This window comes from Chaetura pelagica, unplaced genomic scaffold (genome assembly GCF_000747805.2).
Source record: "Chaetura pelagica isolate M959 unplaced genomic scaffold, ChaPel_1.0 scaffold142, whole genome shotgun sequence".
Taxonomy (NCBI): domain Eukaryota; kingdom Metazoa; phylum Chordata; class Aves; order Apodiformes; family Apodidae; genus Chaetura; species Chaetura pelagica.
The window spans coordinates 4,740,294-4,763,136 of record NW_009952973.1 but is presented as its reverse complement, the minus strand read 5'-3'; the positions used below and the strand labels follow the sequence as shown (position 1 = coordinate 4,763,136).

Here is a 22,843-nt window from a genome sequence, read left to right as displayed (position 1 = left end):
TCAGCAGGAGGTGGCTGAAACTCAGGTTTAGGTTTTGGCATTCCAGATATTTTTTTCTGCTTTGGAAACTCTGAAAGAAAACTTCCATGGTTCTTGTAAATGGAAATGTATTTTAATTTTGAAAACACGTCCTACTTCATAGAGCAAGGATGTTCCCCACAGCCTTTCAGCATTTAAGTCAGGCTGACACTATCACTTCCATAGCAGCAGTGAAAACCAACAAAGTGTCACTTCTGTTTAACACTTTTATTTAGTTTGGCTCCTGGGTTTTGTCCTTCTAGGGCCACTAGCTATGCAGACTGGAACTCTACTCTTTCAAATATTTAAGACATCTGATCAAAGAATTTGCAAAGCTGAAGTACACCAGTTTTAGAACAGTTCTACCATCCACAGCCCCCTTAGGATTAAAAGCCCTGCAACTATTCAGAGGACTGAAGTATCCAAACAGAAGCTCAGAAAAGTGGAGACTAAGTACGAGCCAGAGCTCAAATTATTTTCACACCAAGGCTCACTGCTAGAGGTTTAGATAACTCCTCACAGCACTAGCTTCCTCACCATTACAGAAGTTAATTATCTAGAAAATTACCTAGAAAACCAGAAGCCTAATGTGAATTTTAGCTTCTACTTATTGTTGACTAGGAGAGATATTTGGGGAAACAAATTTTTGGGGTTAGATAAATATGCCCACTTTTCTATGAAACAGACTGGAAAATTACTAGCTATTTCTGTTCTCAGCTTGATCACTAATCCGGTTAATTCTCCGTCTAGAAAATGGGCTAAGATACTAGTCTGCCATAAAGAGGGTAACCAAAACAGCACTAATATATGCTGAGATGATAAGGTCTGCTAAAAGTAAAGTCTTACTGCTGTACATCATACACTCAGGAGTGCAAAACCTTTTCTTGTCAGAAAACGGAGGATTATCACAAAATGCAGCATTGAAATAGTGGTTTTTAAGAGCAGGGGGAAAATATTTAAGAGGGACATAGAGAAAGTTACACAAACAAATACACACATACATGTCACATACACACTATATGAAAGTATAATATAAGTAAACACAAATAAAATTCCTACCCTAAGCTGTATTGATCTGGTTCAATCATGATTCTTCTATCAATCCTTCCCACACCAAGGTTGGTCTCCACGATGCTGACAGAATGCCTCTGTCTCCTCTCATCATGCAGGGAGACTGGCATAGAGTCAAAAGAAGAATTGCTGACAATACTAGATCTGGAAGAAATTTCGCTGTGACCAGAATCTGAAAAGTTATCCACTGTGCCACTAGAAGCCAAAGTATAGCCTGCAAAAGGAATATCATGTTAATCAGACTCTGCAAGACACCTCCTCAGTTACTGCCAGGCAGCCAGCAATACTCCTACCAGAGTAAACCAAAACTATGATTACATGTACACAGAGGCAGGACTGGAAAAGACAAAGATACATAGTAAAACTGTGTAACACTGTGTATTCTGTCTCTTAGAGGTTTAAGATAGTGGAAACATGCACTCACCAGGAATCAAGTGCTCACTTTGCTGCCTCTCTGCTCTCCTCCCTCAAACATGCATGTATCCCCAGATTATGAAATCTCACCTCTCAAAAAACTGCCTATATATAAATACTGTCATGAAGGCTGGAAGAAATGAGATGCCCTGAACAATATTAATGCTTAAAGTAATCCAAGAGACCCTCTCCCACACTTTTTCTGTTCTGCAAACCTACACTTCAGAGATGAACAGCAGATACAACATGAAGGACAGAATGTCTGGGCTGACTGTTTATTTTGTATCTTGGCTGAGAGAAGGCCTGAAGTGTTTTTCATTAATGTTTAAAAAACATATTAAAGATTCTTAAGGTTTCCTTGTAGCATTGACACAGCCAGACTGAGATAAAGTCTGCAAACCATAAAATGTCAGAGACAAATTTAGCTTTTGTTTCAATGTTAAACAAAGTTTTGCTGAATGATCTTGCCAACTAAGTTAAAGATTGTTAAACAACATACAGCTACAAGTAACTGCAGATTTCATCTTTTGCTTTCAATCTACATGTAAGTTCCACTGATCTATCCCAATTCACTTGCTGCCAGATTTGCCTGAAAGAACATACAGTTTTTGCCTGAAGGAACATGAGCTTCATAGTATAATCAAGTCAGAGATTTTTTTAAAATTTATGATCATGTTTACAGCTTGCAATTTGCAAAAATAAAGTACTTTTTCCACAATTACCCAAGTACAGAATCCGAATTCCTTTTTAAGGAAATACCCAGGCATGACCAAATGTATATAATTTCCCTCTTTGCCAATATAGTATTTGGGAAAAATCATCCTGATATCTTAGAAGGACTTGAGATGGTATCATTACGTAACATCCTCCTCCATCTGACCTTAGTAAAGATCACTTCAATAGAGATATTTTAATAGAGACATTTGTACTTTATTGCCATATTCATCTGTCCCCTTTTCAGATCTCTGCTTATCCAATTGGACTTATTTTTCCCCCTTTTGTTTCCATGAGCCCAAACTATCCCAGAGGTCCTTGGTGAACTGCTATCCCTGCTGCTGTTCTTCCTTCCAAGAGGAGAGGAGGCACTGGCTAGGTCCCTTATTCAGGGTAAGGCTTCATCTGATCAGCACTGCAACCTACCACACTAAGAAAAGGGCTTAGCTATCCATTTGATAAGAAAGTAGAAAAAAAATTAAAAATAGACATAAGTTTCAAATCCTCACCATCCTGGTGCAGCTTAGGGAAAGTTACTGCCCAGAGAAGTCTCCACACATTCATCTCTTTAGCATTCTGAACTTCTACAATGAAGACTCAAACCCAATATATATATTTTACCATAATGTTACATTGTGTAACTGTTAAACTGAACTGTTATGATATTCTGAAAAAAAATAATAACTCAGGAGTTATCTGCAATAGAACTATGCCATCATACTTTCAAAGGGATTTTTCTGTTTTGTTTAAACCGCAGGAAAATGCCTCCATTCCCTTCTGTCAACTCACAATTAGAACAAGTAAAAAAAATCAGTCTTAAAAAAAACCCTTTACAGTCCTACATTCACTTAAAAAATAACTCTGTGAAGTTGAGAAGTTAAGAACTTAGTCAAGAAAGTGTTTAATACTATACCTCAAATAAACATATACATAGTTTGAATAATTAATTTATTAGTAAAAAGTGTATTACTGATTTGAATCTGAAGTGTCTTCAAGGTCCCTGGCATACATAGGTCACATCCCACCCAGATGCATGCAAATAGTTAATGTGCTCAATACAGTACAAAGATTTTCAGTTTCAATCCGCACATCATTCCACTGGCAGGAAATACTGATGATGGGAATATTTTTGTCAGAAGTAGCTGTAATGAGAGTGACCTACAGCATCAAGTCCTGTATCAGATGGGTCTACCTTTCCTGGCTTTTGCCTAACCAGAAGGCTTTCAAGCATCCCTGAAAGCAGGTTCCCAGGCATCCTTTCAGGTATCCCTGCTGTTCACTTTCTGCCCTCTTGCTGACCATACGTGACAAAAATAGGAGCAGCAGTAATTTATGCTGTGTGCCCAAATCCTCTCTCAGTAGTTTCCCAAGTCTATGAGCTTCGGGAAATAGGATGAGAAATTTTGCATGTCTAATACCTTTCCTTGGAGAGCTCTGTGGCGACGTGGGAGGAGAAGACAGATGTGAAGATGCACTTGATATTGCATCTTCAGACTGTTTCTTGTGACGGTCCAAACTTCCTTCTTCAGATAGTGAAAGAATTTTCTTTAAAGCTTGTGGGGAGTTAATGCCTTTAAATAAGAATGAATATAGGCAGATGTAAAGTTTAACATAAACACATCTTTCTGTTTCATAATGCATTTATAGAGCAGACACCATGCAGGAAAAAAAAATACTTTTTTTCCTACAAATTTGCAAGTTTCTGACACCAGCTTAAATGAAACAAGAAGTTTAAAACCACTCCTGTTTGAAATATAGTAGGGGTTTTTTCTGCATATTAGTGAAGCCAGTCTTCCATTTTGGCCACCTAAAAGAAATACTTCGCCACAGAAAACACAATCCAGAGTTGGTGTTGCAGTATACAGTCTATGCAATATATAAAACAAGGATATGCATAGTAATGGTTACTGAGAAACTTGAACTAAAATGGTGTTGAATACAAACACAAATCTCATTGGTTAGTGAAGGCAGTAAGAAACGAACATGTTCTCCTGCTTCTTTTCTATTCTGAGTAGCCTATAAACTCAAATAAAGCTAGAAAAAAAGATGAATAACATTAGGCTTACGAAACAAGACCATCCTGCAGCTGTCTTTCCCCCTTTCATTTTGAGAACTCTCTCTCTACCAGCTTATTCTGGGAAACTAAAGAGTAACAACATCCTGAAGATGATGTATGATGTAAAGATCTAGGGCATCAAGAATTGCTTTTCTCAGGCAACATTTATCCATCTTTCTCTTCCCCTCCCTTCAAAAATCCACCCTGGGATAGCCTTAAAAGTGAAGTTGGAGCTTCTCTGACAGTTTTGCCAATGTTTGTGATAGAGGTTATTTTCAAGCATTCTACAGACTTTATCTTTGATCTGCTGGATCACAATGCTGCTATCAATAATTTACAGCTGCTTCATCAACATAACCCAGTCAGTTTCCAGAAACTTTCCCACCATGAGAGAAAACACAGTCTATGAAGCTTCAAAGTAATTTTAAGATTAAAATTTAATGGTAAAATCAACAAAAACTAGATGAAGATTGAATTGTTTCTTGATCTGCTTCTAACGTTTCTCTAGCAGCCTAAGCAGTGCACAAGTAAAATCAATAAAAAGTAAAATCAGAATTAAGCTCTTGTGAAATTCCCATCATGTAATAAGAAGGGCCAGTTACTCTACATATACTTATTAAGAACATTACCATACTTGAAGTAATATTTAAGAAGTTCTTTAATAATGCATTAAATTCCTGTAAGTCCAGTATCTTTCATAGAATCATAGAATCATAGAATTATAGAATCTTAGGGGCTGGAAGGGACCTCGAGAGATCATCTAGTCCAACCCCCCTGCCAGAGCAGGGTCACCTAGAGCACATCACACAGGAACTCATCCAGGTGGGTTTTGAATGTCTCCAGTGAGGGAGACTCCACAACCTCCCTGGGCAGTCTGTTCCAGTGCTCTGTCACTCTCACAGTAAAAAAATTTTTTCGGATATTCACCTTGAACTTCCTATGCTCCAATTTACACATGACACACTTTGAGTGACATGCAGGCAGCAACAACTAAATAATAACAACTAAGAAAGCACTAAAGAACTAGAAGCCAAAGGGAGAATTCTCAAAGTGAAACTTCAGGCCTACATTTCCAACAGGTCCATCAGCTTGAAGAGGCTTAAATTTCACATTAAATGTTCAACTCGAAAAATGCATCAGAATTTCTGAGGTTTCTCAGGTGGGTCACTAAAAAACTGCCTGAGTGACCAATCCTTTGGAAAAGCTGAGCCAATATCCTGATAAAGATAGTAAAAAAGATTCATTCTTCCCAGCTGCTAGTAACAGGTACATACTTACACGGCTTGAATTGACAGGATGCATTCCTAGATTGCTTTCTTCCATTGCAAGAGAAAAGTACTATGCATGCAGACTGCATGAACTGGCATAACATGCATATTATACTAGCAGAAATAAATGCCTGAATCTTACTTGATTAAAAATATCTCCTTGATAGGAGCAAACAAACTTCAGAGTATTAAACTGAACACTTAATCATTCCACTTACCAAATGGTGGGAGGTCTTTGACTGGCACTTTCTTGCGAGAAGGATATAGAGATACAGCAGGAACCTGCAATGCTTGGTTTGCTTTATGTTGCTGCTGCACTTTCTGCTGGATGCCTGCCCGGGGAGCCACCGGCGACGTTTCAGACTTTCCAGATCGCTTATCTCCTGTATTCTTCGGCACTTTGCAAGAAATGGGAGAAACCAAAGAATCACTACTGGCTAAAAATATTATGGGAGTTTTACTCTGACTGCACAAAGTCCTCTAATTAATAAGTAAAAAGGTGCTCAAATACTCGTACAACAAATGCAGTAGGATATATTTAGAGAGAAAAGATGAAGCAGAAAAGTGGAGGAGATTTAACTCAATTTCAAAGAAGACAGAACCTTTACTCTTCCTCAAAATAAAACTTTCATAAAGTTAGTTATTGTTATAGTTATCAAAAATACATCCAGAAGTCACATGGGGCTATCATATGGACTTTAACTGGTTTAGAATTGATATATAATTCCTATTTTTGCTACCCTGAAGGAAGGGAAGGGCATAAGATACAGCATTTCCTCAAATCAACAAGAAACCAGTTTCCAGCATAAAGTCTCCCTCCACTACAACCAGATACAGGCCTCCAGGTGCCTCTGAAACATCTGGACATAAAGAAAACCCCTTTCCCCTCTCAAGGCCAAGATATCCAGGATGACCATCCCTATTCACACCAATAATCTGAGCATATCAGAACTGCAGAGAAACTTTTGGATCCTCCATACTCTTTGTACAGACAAATCTAGAGAACCCTTGTGCACTTCAGCATAATATCATCTGAAAAGCCTCATCTCCTAAATAAAAATGCTGTCTTTCTGTATTATTAACCTGCAAGGTGAATTCCTTAAGATTCATAGATGTTTAGTGCTTGCAAGTGATTCGAAACATTATTTTCTACCTCATTGTCTAGTTACTGTTTCAAATTACTTCCGCTGTGAAGAAACAGAGGCATATTTAATAGTTTCCTTAAATTCTGTAACAAATGACAGTGCTTACATGTGTTGGTGGCTGGCTCACACTGCAGAGACAGTGTCTGGAGGCACTCTTCATCCATTTCCAGATCCAAGTTTGAGAGATACTGCTTTACTTTCCGTGCCATCTGAGCATCTTCATACAGTTTTTTAGCATTAAGGAAGGAGCTGCGACGGACCCGCTTTTTATGACCCCCGGTTTGTGCAACATCCAGCACTGCTGCATTTGTACTGCCTTGGCTGAGAGACCTGGAGTGAAGGAGGGGGAGAAGAGAGGGGAAAAGCATGACTTAGCCCAACACTATCACTTGATAAACTTGAAACATGCAAAGGCTTGCATGAATGTCAGTCTATGGTCAAAGCTTACATGCTTCATTCCAGTAAGTCAAACAGCTATAATAGATAGAAAGATGAGGGTCAGGAAATCTTTTTACTTGCTTACAGGCACTATTTTAATTACACAAATAATTTAACCTATTCTACTCCAACTAGGCAATATCACTTCACACATCTAGAAAAGCATTCAAGGTAGCTCTCTCATGTAAGCCAGCTATGGAAATTGGAGCATTAGGAAAAGCTCATGCGGTAAGGCAATGCTGACAGAAGACTACAGCTGAGGTTTGAATTTATATACAGAGATAGTATTTTCAAAGCTTTCTAAATGCTTTTTCAATCAGACTGTATACAGTTCAGTTTTACAGAATTGAAAATCCTTAACACTTGCCAGGTTGAAGACAGCTTTTTGTTAAATAAAATTATCAGCTAGCTCATGATGAAATAAATGTCAGGCACATTTTAACGTATATATGCCTATATGAAAGCTATGTATTGTTCCTGCATAAGAGTAAAACCAATGGCTGAACTGAAATATGAAAATAAGTTACCTCAGCAGATACTGTAAGTTCTAGCTTTTGTATTTTATTGTGACAATTACTTATTAGGCATTAGAAAGGTAACTGCAATTTTCAGCTGTTATAACTTAGCCTTTTTATGTGTCTTTTACTGAAAGTTGTTCCTTTGGCAATTTAAATTGGAGGTGGGGAGAAAAACACTCCACTCCTATATAAAGTCACTTATAAATAATTTATAACTTTTGTGTTTTAACCTCAAAAGCAAAAGCACTCCTGGATTAAAATGTGTTGTCAGTAAAAAAGGGTTAACAAAAGGAAAAATAAAAATTTAAAAGCACCAGAAAATTAAAGATCGCAAGTAGGAAACAATGCAAATGGTAAGGGAAGAATGAATGTCTGTGTGTGTTGTCTCCAACCACTTACCCCAAACTCCTCCATTTCTTCTTCCTGCAAGTGAGAGCCAGGAAGAGTAAAGCATGGGTTTAAGAAGAGACAGAGAAAGATCACAAGCTCGGAAAGAAAAAGACCAGACCTCAGGACAGCCCACAACATTAAAAAGAGCCTTAATTTGGGCATAAAGTCAGATATTACAAACTCTTCCAGCTCAAATTAAGAAAAAGAGTATGCAATAAGCTGGTCTAATATGAAGCCAAAGAGCATTCACTCCACGTTTTCCAATACTACTAGCTGTCACTGTTTCAGATACATTCCCACTTCTACTAAATCAAATTGATAAGGCTGGCAGACATCAGTATTTCAAACAGACTAAATTATCTGTGTTCAAGACACTACCTCTCCCTCCCTCCCATTAATGGAATCTCATTTTTGTGAAGTAACCAGCAGCTAAGGAATAAAGAATTTTAAAATACCTTGATAAACACAAAACTTAATGATTTCTCCAGTTTTAGAACACCACGTAACTTTGGTAAATTGTTAACAACAAAGAAACCTCACACTGCTCCAATACAACATGGGGAACTTGAACAGCACCTCTTGCTGACACCTAGCCTTCTATCAGCTGGGAAGAGCTCTGCCTAATACAACACACTTACCTCGTTCTAAACATTAAAGCAGGATCCATGTTCACAGATGCCATGCGACCAACATGGCGTATCTCCTTCGCAATCATTCTCAGCTTCTCAAAATTGACCAAGCCCTCCACTTTCGAATCATTTCCTACAATCAACAATTACTAGCATCAGTTATTAGGCAGTAAAGCTAGTTTTCCTTAACTGGCAAACGATGACATGTTTCTGCTTTTACCTTCATGAAGGAATGTAAGGTCTTTTTTGATAACAGGAAACAGGGGGATAATGGGAGGCTGTAGGTTTTGGCTGTTAAGAACATTACGATATTTTGCCATATTCCTAGATGGATCAAACAAGTCCTGTAGATCTTGAAACAGTTTTTCATACTTGCTTGGAAGCTTTTCCCAAGTAGTTCGGAGCCTTGCAACAGGTGCCAAATTCAGGCCACTTGAAACAAACAAAAAAGTGCAAAAAAGTTCAAGAACAACAAAAGAAGCAAAAACTCCTAGGAAAGACTTCTTAAAATTTTGTAGAGGAGAAATACCACATAGCCAGAATAGCATAGTATAACAATGTCAACAAAGTAATAGAAAGTGAAAGCTTCCTTTTCCCAGCATGTATTACAGAACGATTAAGATATTTTTACAGAAGTTATAAAAACTGGAGATATCTGCATGATGTAACCATAAACAGAGAAAAGTTATAGTTGGATTAGTAATTAAAACTTACAGAGAGTAGGTAATTACTCTTATTACTTTGGAACAGTGTCTGAATTTGATAACAATATCTAGGAATACCTCAGGATCACCACTTAGTTCCAGATCACCAGGCTAGAGGAGAAAAACGTCTTTCACCTATATAATGTTTAGGTGGTGACAGCACAGTGACCTATCTATTTGCTGTAATAATCCATATGACTTTATTCTGTCTAGAACAAATTGTTATAACAGACTTTATAAATAACTTGAGGTTACTTTGCAGGTAAAAAAAATAGGGTTTTTTTCCCTTAAATGGCATTGCCTGCCTTGCTATACATTTCTATTTCTAGGAAAGTTTGGTACCTAGAATCTTTCTTTCATTTAAGTTTTTTGCTAGCATGCTGGCTGCTTTTATTCCTCATTGAGATCAGCTGAAATAGCTATGCCAAATCTCAAGATTTTTATGTCTCAGAGATGTTGCCTGATTATCAGCATAGATCCTTGACTTTGGAACTTTCTACATTTGATTGAATGCTAATCAAAACCAGTGTTCTGCAGAAAAAGCATTGCAATCTGTTGATTGAATGTGACAAGGGCTTTTGCCAGAGATAGTGATAAAATTATCATTTTAATACAATTTACTCAAGCTTTTTTATGAGACAATATTTAGGGTTGGTTTTTTTTTTACATTCCTTTTGTCTAACTTGGAAGACTCTAAAGGAAACGTGTTTTTAGAAATATGTGTAAACACACACATTAAAATTTCCTTTTAATTCCAAAACTAAGAAAGGTTTTCTGTCTCAGATTTTCAGTACTTTTTTATTCTTATCCAAAGATCTTATTTACAGCTTATAATACGGCATCGTAGTCTGCTACTGACTATACCATCCAAGTAACCAGTAATCCGAAGAAAAACAAAGGCAACATATCACGTTTTAATGAACTGAAGATATGGGGAACTATGTATAACATTATGAGCTCCCTTTGGGAAATTAACCCAGTAATTTATGATAAGGTAATTATTTTTCTTCATATAACTGCCATTTCTTTTGTCTTTGTTTTTAAATAAATGCAGTAGTTTCTGTAGCGCCACATTCACCAATGACTCTTGCCTCACTGTCTTGGGTAGTAAGTACCTAATAGTAGCATTCCAAATAATATTTCAGCAAACATTTCAATGTCAAGTTCGGATTACTGGGAAATGCCCTCCTTATTGGATTGCCAAGTATCGATGTTAGCAGTATAAATCGGTTTATTCTGTTAAATACATCTTTTTTTGACTGATATAAGAAAGACTTTGTTTTTTACTTGGAAGTGAAATTATTAAAGGGTAATACCTAATGATGGCAAACATCGAGTTGAAGTTCTTGCATTCTCTGCAGTGTAGTGCTATCTTAATGAAATGCTTAATGATCTTCATCCTTTTCAGTTGGTTGGTTTCTCTTAGAATCTCAGAAGCCACCCAGAATGTTTCTTGATTTATCACCTCTTCAAACTTTTTTAGATTAGTGCAACCTGTTTTTGATTTGAGTTTAAACAAGTCATCAATGTATTCTGTGGGTTCAATATTACGGAATAGCTCAAAGTTTCTCATGGAGAGTTGGGTAGCCACCTCAACAGTACTGAGCTGTAGTAGGGAAATTTGACTTTCCCTCAGTAACTCTTGAGCATCTTCATCTGAACAGAGAGTTTCTGTTTCCATGTTGTTCTTCAGGTAATACCTGTAAAAACAAAATTTAAAAAGATGTTAGATACAATATACTTGAATACTAATGAAAGTTACAGTAATGATCCAGTTGGAGTTGTAGAATAAATTGAATTTCACCGTGTTCTAAATATTACTTAGAAACTGTAAATAACCATTTTTTTTGTTAAGAAAAGCAACATTAATAATTAAATAATGCTCCTGTTAAGAGGATTTTGACTTAATAAGTCGGCATCGCCAGCTTTAGCTCACGGTCTCCAATCTTACCTGCCACTGAGCTGTATCCTGTCAGCAAGCTTGGATAACTGATCAGGAAGCCTCCTTTGCTTGATCACACCCTCAGGTGTGACAGACACTTCACATAGTGAATATGCATCAGGGGTTGCAGTCAGAGCAAATTCCCTGATAGCCTGGATTACCACTTCTTTTGCTGTTGTGTCCTTACTAATCATGATGTATCGACTTTGCTGATCTGCCTTGAAAACCCTCAGGACTTGATCTGGTAAGTCTGGCAAAAGAAATTACATGCAAGATATGCAATTTAGTGAAGAAAAAAATATAATGGTGTAAAATCATAAAACAGTATCAGTTTTGTTGAGTCTACTAGCAGTTATTACTTCAGAATCATTGTTTCACCTCTCATACTTATGAAAAAGCTGCTTTTTTGTTCAGTTAAGGTTTTTTTAATGGAAGACTAGTTCTATTAACAACAAGGAAAAGAAGTTAGTTAGGGTATGATGGGGCAAGCTGCAAAAATATGTTACTATTTCCAAAGTTTGAAGAAACAAACTAATGAGCAGTGTGTTTTCCACAGATGTTGAACCCTGGTAAATTTCATGGAAGTCTAAGAAAAATCAAGGAAACTCAACAACACTACCCCATACACTGACATAGAAGTTTAAGGAAATAAGGAGATAGGAGTGTCACTCTTCCTAAGAATATTTTTAAGATAACAGATTCATTTACATAAGTCTGACACTCAACCACAGTGCCACACCCAAGAGGAAGTCACATCTATATAAGCAGCTAGGAAGATGCAAGCATAATGGCCAGCATGTATACACAAATAAACTGCAGTAGTGTTAATGCATCCTAGTACTTGATTATAAAAAAATACTGTCCTTGATACATTTAAATCATCATAATAAATGTGTAAGTAACAGACTGACAACTTACCCTTTATTTCTTTTTCCCAATGTTTTAGTAATTAAGATTAAAGCAGCCAGAGACACAAAACAACGTATTTTACTTCTACATATATTATTGTTTCAAGTGACTGATGACAGAAAACTTACAGTAAGCATCTGCAAGGCAGCTCTTCTTAGGAAATCTGGCGAATTACCAGCATAGCTCCAAATGTTTGCTTTGGTATTTTCATAAGCCATATAGAATACCAAATCCACATGTATTTACATATTTCCATTAATGTACTGAAATTTAGCCAATTAATCAACTGAAGTTTGATTGTTATTATTGTATTAATTTAAAAAAAAGGAAAAAAAAAAAAAAAAAGACCAAAAATTGTACAGCTATCTACCACTGGAGTTTTTAACTTAGGCACTTTTAACCAACAATGACTTTCAGTTAATTTAAATTCTTGACTCTGTTACAAACAACCTCTTCTTGTTGTGTGGCATAATATCTGGTCATTATTCTTTAAGGTCAAAATATTTTTTATATCAAAGTTCATATGAACATGAAAATATATAATAAAAGCTTTCTGAATCTACAGCCAAAAAAATGATCCTTAACTAAACAAAACTGAAGAAACAGCTGCCAGATAAAAATATTCACTTAGATACAACCATAATCTTTTTTTGACAAGATCTGAATGTGCATAGCATATATTCAAGTCACTACAAAAAGATTTATCCAGCAAAACTTATGAAAAAGAACTAAAATGAACTTTTTCCCATTGCTGTTACATGTCTTCAAAATAATAATTTGGAAAGCATGAAGATAAATCTCTCTGATATGAGTTGATTTAGATGCCACAAAAGCTGTTTAGGCTTAAATATATTACTTTACAAATTTCCTGCAACTAAGCCCATAACTTTTAACTGGAGACACTGTTAAGCACCAGTCTGCTCTCTAGATCTTGCTGCCTCTTGCTGTTACAGAAGCACTTGCCACTGAAATAAATGTCATGAAGATGAGGAGCTACTGTACACACTGCCAAAGTGGGAACTTGCTTAACACTCCCAAGAAACAATTGTTATGTGCAAAAAGAAAATAACCTGCTCTGCTGTATCACTGAAGGTAGTATGAAGAAATGCAGAGAGCAGCAAAACCAGAAAAGTATCATCTTTGCACTGTACTTTACTGTCTAATTTCTGAGGCTGCATACCTACCAGAGCTGGTAGCAGAAGCACTACACAGAATACAGAGGAGTCTGCCAGCAATGGAAGTGATTACAGCTATAGCATTGGTAACAAGTAATTCAGCACAATAATTTTTAAATAAAACAGCACTTGAAGAGAATTGTAATCACCTCCTTTCACTCCTTTTCAAAAAAGGAAAGTGGAGTGGCAGGATGAAGAATGCAATTCTGTATGGTAGGAATCTAGTCCCTTAGAAAGCTTGTGTGGGGGGAAAAAAAAAGACCAATGACTGGCAGCTCATCATTACTATATTATTTTGACTTCCAATTGAATAGCAAAGACAGCATAAGAGAAAAGAAATCAAAGTGCTATTGACTCTTTGAACATGTAAAAATAAACCTTTAAAAGTATATTTGAAAAAGCCTGAGCAAATCAGAAGAGAAACTAAAATGACTCCTTGCAGATTTCAAGCTGTTCTCATTTTCTCCTCAAAGACTACCCTTCCAAAACAGCAAGTTGTTTTATTTTCTTCCCTGAGGGATATTCCCCAAAGCCTCAAAGGATGGCTGTTCTAACACTTTTCTCTTTCTTCTTCAATGCATTCAATTTCTTGCAAGCTGCCTCCATCTCCATCTTTAATTTAGTCCAAGGAAATAAAAGAAATTAAAAATGCTGGCTTTAATTTTTTTCCAAGTCTTAAAGTATACAGAGGTATAATTCAACTCTTCTATCTACAATGGAACCATCCCTAAGGCCCTTAAGCTGTATGATTTTTTTTATACCTGTGAATTATTTGAAAAATATTCAGTGCATGGACATTCAGACAAATTATAAGCAAAGAAAAAAAAACAAACTTTTTTTTAAAAAAAATAAGAAAGCACTAATTACTTAATACACTTTCTATAAAGATAATGGAAAACCTGCTGTAACGCTGAAGCAGTGGCATTGCATCATTATTTATCTCCTTTCCTGAAAGGAAAAGCCAAACAGTAGAACACTATTTATTAAACTTTTTTGAACTCCATCTGTGTTTGAAGGATCTTCAAGACCTGCAACGCCTTTCTTTTTCAATTAATCAAGTTTGTTTGAGCTGTATGAGACAGGAAAGACCACAGCTGTGGATGTTACCTGGTTGCTGTGCTCAGCATTAGGGGCACGTTAATTACCTAGGTAAATGGCAAACTGGAGAATGGAATCTTCAGCCATTTATAGATGATGAAAATTTGGGCTCTCATTGATTAAGATTATCTTCAAAGTTTTGTACAGTACTCATTAGATAAAATATAAAACAAATACCCATCTTCCCTCTCAGGAGCAATCTTAAGACACTGGGACAAAAATCACACCCTGCCTTCTTGTAGTCTTCACTAGCCCTTAAAATCCTGAGATGAAGTCATGCTCATTATGATAGTTTCAAGTGTGATGACTAACCAGCTTGGCAGTATGTAGGCTAATGTTTAAGCACCATTCCTCTAGTTAAGGTTTGAAATCCCTCAGGCTTAGAAGGGCACTGAATTTTTGGTTCTACTTTTAAGAAACACTCTAAAGATTAGACTAAAATAACCAAGTGTCTGCACAGCTACCATCACCATATCCTCCTTCAGCAGCTAGGTTTTAATATCAAAGATTTGGATATTTAACTCAGAGAAGGCTTACTGCTAAGAATCTTCCTCCAGCCAGATAAGGGCCCAAATCCCAACACCGCCAGGAGCTCCAGCTAAACCCTTCTCATAAGATAAAGCTCTCAAGTTTCTCATATTCTTCCCTTTTTTCTCTCTCACTCGCCCCCATGCTTCTTTGCTCCTCTCTGCTATATTAAAATCTATTTCAGAATGGAATTTTAAATCACTTTCAATACACAGAATTTAGCATACAGCTGTAGGCTGGGGTGACTAACAGGGAACTTGGAAATTCTGTCCCTTACAGATGTAGCACATTATATGTCTGTTCAGAAAGAGTGAAATGCATGTCCTGTGTCTCAGCCCGAGCCCTTTCACCTTCCTGTAAGTTAATGATCTACTGCACTATTTGAAAATACTGCAGCCTTGTGAAGACTGATCTATCTGGACAAATTATAAAATACCAAGTAAAAGAAGTTTTCACTGGCCAAGAATATCCAGTGAGTAAGAGGCAGTCTGTATACAACATACCTGAAAAACAGACATCTAATAAACTCAGGCTAAGTATATTGCAGCAAATGTAATGCAATTCTAATGTATTAACATCTGGCTAATTTGTGGGTGGCAGCATATAAGTTAATAAAAACATAAATGCATATTCAGACTCTGGAAGTCCAGAAACTGAAAAGATCAATGAAAGGAATTTAAACAGTCAAAAAAAGGATTGTTACCTGGAGTAGTATTAAAGTCTAGGATGCGATGATGAGACTGCAGTAGATCGGGATTACTGGATGAGAGGGTTCCGCTGACAGGTAAAGCAGGAGGAATGTGCTTCGTTTGCCTCAGCCCCACGATGCTGTCATCCTGAGACTGGCCAATTCCAATGTCACTGTAAACAGAAAGAAATAAAATCAGGACTTACAGTTAGAGCTTGAACTATGCAAGAGGAATACAGGGACATCTAATGTCTCTAAATTTTCACACTTTCAATTGTTAGCACAGTAATCACTATTTAGAAGTTAAAATTCCCCAGACAAAAGTGCTTGCTGTCTATCTACCTTTGTCAACAGCACCCTTATGTCCACTCAAAGTTATTAGATCTGCTTGCTCACACTGCCTGAAAATCCTAATAATCACCACTAAGCTCAGAGGAGCTGCCAGGCTCGTTATTTTTTGACAATTTCTCAGAGCAGCCAAGGTCTTCACTCAGAAAATGGTATATACCTCATCATTCTTGCTCCATCACCTGAACCTTGCATAATACTGCTGTTATGCAAGACCTGAATTTCACAGCTCTTTTACTCCACTACAGACAGGATTTGCAACTCTACCTCAGGATGTATTGCAGCCATACAATCTAAGATCAGTAGTGCTAGAAGGATCAGAGACAGAGCTAGCATCATATTATAGTAGGCACTAATTTGCCAATTGCTTTTGAGTTCATAATAAACAAGTGAACCAAAACAACTGTTACAGGATGGAGTTGGAGCTAGTCATCGAATTTTATATACACACACACATATATATGTAGAAGCAAATCTTTCATAATACTCTGTGGGTATAAAATGTTGAATAGCAGAAATTACATAAAATGAAAATAATTAAAAATTTAGCAACTATAGACAAAGCCTTTTTAAAAGCCAAGCAAATCTAAACCTGTATTTACACATGTAAATAAAGCATAAACCAGAACTTAGATTTCATTGCAAACTGCTGCAGCTCTACAAAGTCAAACTACTAAATGATAACAACAAAAATAACCATTTGTACCCCAAGTTTTGGCACTTAGGCTTTTGTCTAGGGTTCTATCCATCCTCAGAAAACCTAAACAGAAGTAATTAAAGGCCTGATAATTATCCCTGTTGAGCTGTTACAGTACAAGCATCCTTTTGTGCTTATCAATAAATTAGGTTACCCAGTACACTCTTGTACCATTTCTTTAAGTGCTATGCTTTAAGAGAACAGTACTCTGGGAAGCTAGGACAGTGTCCCTGGGTTTTCAAGGAACAATTTTAACAACATAGAAAGCAACTACTTTGGAGAGGGCAATGCAGCTCAAAAAAATGTCAGAGGGGTATATCTGTAGGATATGTTTGGGTTTCCTCATTGTTTTGAAAACAAAAAAATAAATTTACTCTTTATTACCAAAATGCTTTATGAAGTGTAAACCCCAAGCTATTAGAGTGACAGAAACACTCAAGTCCACAGGAAAAAAAAAAAATAATCTTGGATTCTCTATCAGAAGTCAAGCTGAATCTGAGTATCTGCATTTTTGTACTTCTACATGAAGCACAAAACACTGTGACAAGCAGTGATGATCACTCCACACACAGCAGCTTTATGCAAAGCCATAAGTCAGTCTTTCGCTACAACTCAAACCATTCCCAGCAATTGACATCTTGTCTTTCAAGTAGGAACCACTCCACACACAAATAAAAACACCTACAAAAACAAGTAAGCAAAAAACCCAAAGCCTCCAAACCTCAAAATGTTTTCTAGTGTTCCTAAACCACTAAAAAGTTTATTTCATAAATGCACCAGCCCCAGTATTTTCTCTAAATTCAGATAAGAAGACAATGTGACCCTCCCCCTTATATTTGTAATAGTTTCAGTTGCATTAAGTATTTCTTTTGCCGTTTGTCAGTTTTATGTATTCTTATACTTATCCTGTGTATCATGACTGAAGCAGCTTCAGTAAAGTGGATCAACTGAAAAACGTTAGGTTTAAAAAAGATATAAGTAATGTTTCTAATATTCTTGATTTTAAGTATTCAGATATTACATAGGAAAGCATTTCCCTTAGACAGTTTATTTTTAAAATTTTAATCAGAATCTCAGTGAGTTCTAACTCATGCAAACAAGAAACGAATTCCAGAATTTTCAGATACAAATAGCAACACTAGAAAACTCAAGGTCCTGTGAAGATCAACTGCCTCTGATAGAAGATAAGATACTTTGTTATACCAATGAAAAGAGATTGTAGTTTTAAAGGAAATGCATTCCCATTGCTTTCTGTACACATTTGCCATGCAGAGAGATAACATTGACTAAGAAAATCTTTCCTGCTGAATGACAAACAGGGTAGAATGGAAAAGGGACTGGCAGGTGTGACAGAATGCTTCATACGTCAAAATACAGTATAATGTGCATCCCAATAGAGAAAGGGGGTCTGCTTCTTGGTCATTGACCAGGCAGAACTTTACTAGAGATAGAGGCGAGGCCTGTGTCTATTCCTTATTTGGAGTAACAGCCTACAGACTACAAAGCCATTCTGCATTTGATGGGTAAAGAAAGCAAAGAGCTCAAGTGGAGGCTGTAGGCAGACCTCCCCTTCAAGAAATGCCCCAGTGGAGAAGGAGATTTCCCAGTAGAAGCAGACAAAACGGTACTGTTTACTCAGGTTGGGAAGTTACTTAACATTATTGGACTAAAAAGCAAGACTGAAGGAAGGCATTATCACCTGCTCAAACTGATTAATCTTTGATACTGATTTAACATCTCAGAGAGCAGACAAGCTCCCTCTAAGAGTGACCTCATTCTAGTTTAAAGACTGCTTTTATCAGAATACATTCTGGAGGCACTGAAGACCTTTGCAGTATTCACATTAAAAAAAAAAAAAAGTTGGACAGTTTTACCACATAAGCTAGCTGACTCATTAAGTCTTTAAATACCTACTTTAATGAATAAATCAGGTTTTTCATCCCTCTTGATTTTTGGAATTTAAAAGCATGTAAAAATAGGCAAAGTCTCCTAATATATCAACCACTAGTAATTATTAGGAAGAACAAGATCTAAGTTCCTACACAATAAGGAAAAACAAGCACAAATAGGAAAGTCTACAGCTACACATCTCTACGTAGAAACCATGCAGACACAAACAACTGAATGTCAACAGGCTTTGCAGACAAATTGCTATATATAGCACAAGAAGTAAAGCTAGGAAAAGGAACGGAAAATAGGTCAAGTGTACTGTTTTTCTGAGTCTTACCCAAAGAGGACCCTGCTCAGAAAAAGTGAAAAAAGGAATCAAAGAAAAAAAGAAATCCAAACAACAAAATTTTATGCAAAAACTGTGAACAATGGTTAACAATGCAAGAAAATCACACCCAACAGCATGCATAGCTCAGAGTAACAAACATAAAAGACCAGTGAAATAAAAGAGAACATTCTAAAGGCAAACATCATAAAATAAGGATTTACAGATCCTCCTCTACTGAAATGTATCTGCATCAACTTAATATATCAAAATAATGGATCTTAATTCTTATTAATTGAACCTTTACATTACTAACATTCTGTTTATGTTTCTGAACAGTATTATTGCTTCCATCAACCATTGCAAGCAAATCTGCTTGCAGAGTTACTCTGAAATTAATTGCCTGAGATGCTTCCACTAAAAAGTCCTCTTAAAAGAAATCTGTATATTACATGAAAAATATTTATGCCATCAGACTATCTATAAATAGTAAAATATATGCACGCTGATACCAGGAGCTGCACTGTTAGTAATCTATGATTGTTCCAATATCCAGACCAGTATTTTCTAGCATGTTTCTTCCAGTTATAAGCATGTTTTCCATTACTAAATGGAAGTATCATGACAAATTTTAAGTATCACGAGAAATTACTAAAATTTAATACAAACTAAATATTTAAGAGGAAATAAAAAACTCACTTGTATGGCTTCTGAGGCAGGATACTGATTCGAGTCTTGTCAAGTATCTTCTTTAGTTTATTTCTTCCCCCAACTGTGTTGGCTTTACTTTTCTTATTTACTTTTTCTAAACCTATTACCTGCTCCACATCAACAGCAAGGTCTGGGATGGAATAACGACTCGCCTTTTTAATATCACCAATTTTAGGCAGGTGGGGAGCACCATTTCTTTTTTCCTCTGACAACCGTGTTAAAAGCTCCTTAAAAACTGCATGAAACAGGAAAAGAAGGGAAAGAAGAACAAAAATGTAAAAGAAAGTTCTGCTCACCAGAACAGTTTAATACTAATCATTAAAAAAACCTATGAGATTATGTCAATTAAAGTATTAAATGCATTTACATTTAAGGGGTTTTTTTAATAATTAGAAAAAATTAATAAGGACTTTTTTTTGGTAGAATCAGAAGTCAGTAAATTGGTCCAGCTCAGAATAGAAATACACTAGATGACAACAGGGTTGCATGGATGGTGTCAATAGAAGGACTTTGAATTTTTAACCTAAAGGACACAGGCTTCTGCAGAATGGTAGCATGGATTAAAAAAAAAATCACACTAGACAAAAATATGGAATAGAAAAATTAACAATTCAGAAGGAAGGCTTTAAACTTAGCCAGCAGGAAAAGCTCTCAGATGGACAAGAGATTCTTAGCAACACGATAAAAAATCTGAAATCAGAAGGCAAACTAGAACACCATAGTAAAGAAAATAGGAGTCTAGTGAGACACTTTGGATGTTTGACACGGCTGTTGCGTCCATCGGCCAAGATACATAAAAAAGCCTCTTAGACTCCCTCGGTTCCCTAGCAAAGAGTTATCCCTGGGGCAGAAATACCTGAAGAATTTGTGAATTAGTTCTACTGCAAGTTTTAGCATCACATAAACGTTGATATATTTCAATATATCAAACAAAACCCATCTGGAGAACAAGTCAAATATTCTGAGTGTGAAAGGAAGTCTCCATATATAAATGGAAAAATCATCTCATTAACTGATTTGTAACAAGAAATAAAAATTCATAATTAAAACCACTGAATTGTAGAAAGTGGGAACAAAGGTGTCACACATCCTTAAGGATGAGTAATAGGACCTAGGTTTTACTATTATGTATTAATTTTTTTCTTTCACATTTATCCTTTTCTAAAATCCAAAGATCCAAAAATATAGTGTATGAAGGATCATTACACAGAACTTATATGTAGAGAAACAAGCAAATACTGCTAAACAAGCACATACAGCTACATTAAGATTTTAATTATTAGAAACAATCAAAACATTAGAATCTTTAACGTACAGCCAAAAAAAAAAATCCCCAGGTAATGTACTAGATTCCTGGAGCATATTTAATCACCAGTTAGTGCAGTGACAACCTGTGGTAACATTCTGCCCTACTTATTAGTGATTAAAAACCTGATCCTGAAAGAGATACATAAGGAACACAACACTTTATTATATGAATTATTCACGTATCGAGTGGTAAAAATCAAACAAAACCCATGAACTGTTAATTATATATGATGTTAAACTGATGTCTTGAGCTGCTTAAAGAATCCTTCATGAGTGCTTTAGTACTTGCTAGAGGAAGAAATTAAGATTACAAAACCAGAGAGTAGGAAAGTTGTTTTCACCCAGCTGGAAAGAAAGTTTTTATTAATCTTCTTGCACTCATTGTAGGCATGGACTGAAAAACTATGAGCAAATTCAGCAGACAATTCAAGATCTCTGATAAAATGGAATTCCAGAAGAGGCCTCTTTCTAGAGAAAAGACAAGATATTACCACTATAGATACATAAGTTTGAGCTAAATGGTCACAATAGCTCCACTTAATCCTTCTGCACTTGTGAGAGTGGAGTCATTTCATGTAAAACCCTATTAATAAAATTTTCTCTGCAATTATGAACTAAGGTATTTTAAGACTTCCAAGCTTCCTTCTTCTATTCTCCCCAGTACAAAAGTGCTTCAAACAACACTATTTAAGAATCCATCTAAATTAGAAGAGAAATCAGAACAAAAAGCACATACAAACTTACCAAATAAATTGGTTTTCACAGTGATAGACAGATGAGTGTTATTTCTAAGAATTTCCATGGCTTTTGACAGCTGAATGTTTTCAAAGTTTTGACCATTCACTTCCAAGATCTAAAACAGAAGCAGGTAGTGTTATCATTAGTTAGTAAAGAGAAACAAAAAAATGGGGGGCAGTGGTAGAGACTTTTAAAATTACATACCTGGTCTCCACGTTTCAAGCCTGCTTCTGTAGCTTTGCTACCAAAATCAACACTGTCAACAAAGATTCCAAACCCCTTCTCTGACCCTCCCAGCAAGATAAAAGGCAAAGGGGCTTCGCGAGATGGCTTTGTTAAGGTTATCAATCTTCGTTTAGCTTTAGCAGCACAAGCAATATTTAACAGCCTCAAATGTCCACCCATTTTCTACAAAAGAAAAGAATAATGAGTTATATGTAACAACACCCTGGCTACTCCCCAAATTGTCAAAAAAACCCCCTCACTCTTACCTCCCTCTCCAAATTGTTCTCAAATTCTTCCAGAAATCGAGTCATAGCAGGATCTCCTTCAAAATCATTGAAGTGATTGTTCACCCACAACAATACTACCCGTGTAACCTGAAAATTAATCAATAACGTAAGTATTTTCCAGGAATACCCAGAACAGCACTAGTGCTAAGTCCTTTGAAAATACTGCTCCTTAAAGCTTCTGTAAATTTCAAGTGGAATACTAAGTATATAACAAATCCTAACTTTACTTAATTTGCCAGGTGGACAGAATGAATTGAGTATTAAAATTGCTTATAAGTTATATTTAATAAAAAAAATACTGTGAGTCAGAAAATTACCACTGGCTGTATCAAGTTGATGGAGTAGGGAATAGAGCACATAGATACGAGGCAATGAGTTTGACTTTATTTCTGACTTAGAGCAACAACTTCTTGTTCATGTACATTTCCAAATCTGTTTAACTCTTTGAATACATGATCATAAAGCTTCAGACACTGCTTTGTATTGGCTCTTGAATCTCAGAAATCTTTAGATAAGCCACCATTAACTTCATTAGGCATTCACCTGTGTAGAAGAGCTATTGTATGTTTACAGATGCAAGAAAAAAAGAGCTATTGTGAGAAGCAGGAA

The 22,843-nt window shown here is 36.2% G+C and overlaps 1 protein-coding gene across 1 annotated transcript in view; it reads right to left on the bottom strand.

The window, feature by feature from the left end:
• RAPGEF2 (Rap guanine nucleotide exchange factor (GEF) 2) overlaps nt 1-22,843 on the bottom strand; it is a 69,455-nt gene that overhangs the window by 7,361 nt on the left and 39,251 nt on the right. The window contains exons 8-21 of the mRNA XM_009995920.1: nt 22,214-22,321; nt 21,927-22,130; nt 21,729-21,837; nt 19,665-19,911; nt 15,721-15,878; nt 11,317-11,557; nt 10,682-11,065; nt 8,882-9,093; nt 8,671-8,794; nt 8,042-8,065; nt 6,793-7,016; nt 5,760-5,939; nt 3,636-3,788; nt 1,078-1,303 (exon numbers count right to left, since the gene is read on the bottom strand). Coding sequence (XP_009994222.1) covers nt 1,078-1,303; nt 3,636-3,788; nt 5,760-5,939; nt 6,793-7,016; nt 8,042-8,065; nt 8,671-8,794; nt 8,882-9,093; nt 10,682-11,065; nt 11,317-11,557; nt 15,721-15,878; nt 19,665-19,911; nt 21,729-21,837; nt 21,927-22,130; nt 22,214-22,321 — 2,594 coding nt within the window. The remainder of the gene's footprint in view (nt 1-1,077; nt 1,304-3,635; nt 3,789-5,759; nt 5,940-6,792; nt 7,017-8,041; nt 8,066-8,670; nt 8,795-8,881; nt 9,094-10,681; nt 11,066-11,316; nt 11,558-15,720; nt 15,879-19,664; nt 19,912-21,728; nt 21,838-21,926; nt 22,131-22,213; nt 22,322-22,843) is intronic.